Source organism: Nicotiana attenuata, unplaced genomic scaffold (assembly GCF_001879085.1).
Source record: "Nicotiana attenuata strain UT unplaced genomic scaffold, NIATTr2, whole genome shotgun sequence".
NCBI lineage: Eukaryota > Viridiplantae > Streptophyta > Magnoliopsida > Solanales > Solanaceae > Nicotiana > Nicotiana attenuata.
The window spans coordinates 1-1111 of record NW_017705745.1 but is presented as its reverse complement, the minus strand read 5'-3'; the positions used below and the strand labels follow the sequence as shown (position 1 = coordinate 1111).

At 36.4% G+C, this 1111-nt stretch overlaps 1 protein-coding gene across 1 annotated transcript; it reads right to left on the bottom strand.

Annotated features, from left to right (window-relative positions):
* Positions 1-309: 309 nt before the first annotated feature.
* Positions 310-932, bottom strand: LOC109222843 (14-3-3-like protein). Its single transcript, XM_019387147.1, has 3 exons — positions 775-932; positions 587-674; positions 310-432 (listed from the first exon to the last, which is right to left on the bottom strand). The coding sequence occupies exons 1-3, from the start codon at positions 930-932 to the stop codon at positions 310-312; spliced, it is 369 nt and encodes a 122-aa protein (XP_019242692.1).
* Between the last annotated feature and the right edge of the window lie 179 nt (positions 933-1111).

Here is a 1111-nt window from a genome sequence, read left to right as displayed (position 1 = left end):
ATCACATCAAAAAATGCTAAAATCACGAATCACACCCCAAATCAAACTTGATGAACTTGAGAAATTCAAACTTCAACATTCGATGCCGGAACCTATCAAATCACATCCGATTGACCTCAAATTTTGCACACAAGTCATATTCGACATTATGGACCTACTCCAATTTTCGAAATCGGAATCCGACCCCAATATCAAAAAGTTAACTCTCGGTCAAACTTCTCAAAAACCTTCAAATTTCTATCTTTAGCCAAATGACTCCACAACGACCCACGGACCACCGAATTATGTTGTAAATTTGCCCTGGGAACATTAGATTTTGTAGGCATTATGCACAACTTTGCTGGCATAGTAGAAGACTGAGAAGTTCAATGCAAGTCCAAGTATAATTGGGTGAGTAGGAGCATGATCTGCGCTAGCTGTGGCAGTAGCAGCCTACAAAAATAGAGCAATAAGCTTAATTAAGAAGAATACAAACAACTAAATAAATCAAAAAATAATTTGTCATCATAAACAACAAGGAAACAAATGCTGCAGCTAGACATAGAAGAAGATTGAGCCAAATAAGATAGCGTGGAACAAAAGAAACCTCAAAAGCTTGAAGTGACTGATCAGTTGCCTCTTTACGATCATTCCCTGATTTGAACTCTGCTAAATAGCGATAGTAATCTCCCTTCCTGGAGATGAAGTAAAAGGATGTAAACTTGTAATTTCAGCAATCAATTTTTGGGGACAAAAACAAAAGAAAGACACAATAAAGTTAAATGTTTGGCATGCATTTTGAAGGCAAATTGACGTGCAATTGAGGAAATAACTGCAGTTTCAAGTGATACAAGGTTGTTGAACCTTTCATATGCGACTGTCCAGTGATTGCTTTGTGATTTTTCTTCAGTTATTTCAGTTTGTGTTATTCCTGTCAGTTGTAAATTCTGCATTTTGTGAAGCTGCTGTCCAGTTCAAAAGCTGCTGATAACTCCATTATTTTGAGTTTTTGAGTGTGTATTTCTACTACTATTTTGTCTGTCCAGTTTTTCTGCTTGAAAACTTCTGTTACATTTGCCTGTCTAATTTTTCAGTCTATGTACTTTCTTGTTTTGTCACTAAGTGTGGTCTA

Bases quoted from the DNA above. Each gene is read 5' to 3' on its own strand.
- LOC109222843 (XM_019387147.1), bottom strand. From the start codon at position 932: ATGCAGAATTTACAACTGACAGGAATAACACAAACTGAAATAACTGAA. The intron at 675-774 runs GCATGCCAAACA...CTTCATCTCCAG, and splicing joins CGTCAATTTGCCTTCAAAAT to GAAGGGAGATTACTATCGCT. The intron at 433-586 runs GTTTCTTTTGTT...CTATTTTTGTAG, and splicing joins AGTCACTTCAAGCTTTTGAG to GCTGCTACTGCCACAGCTAG.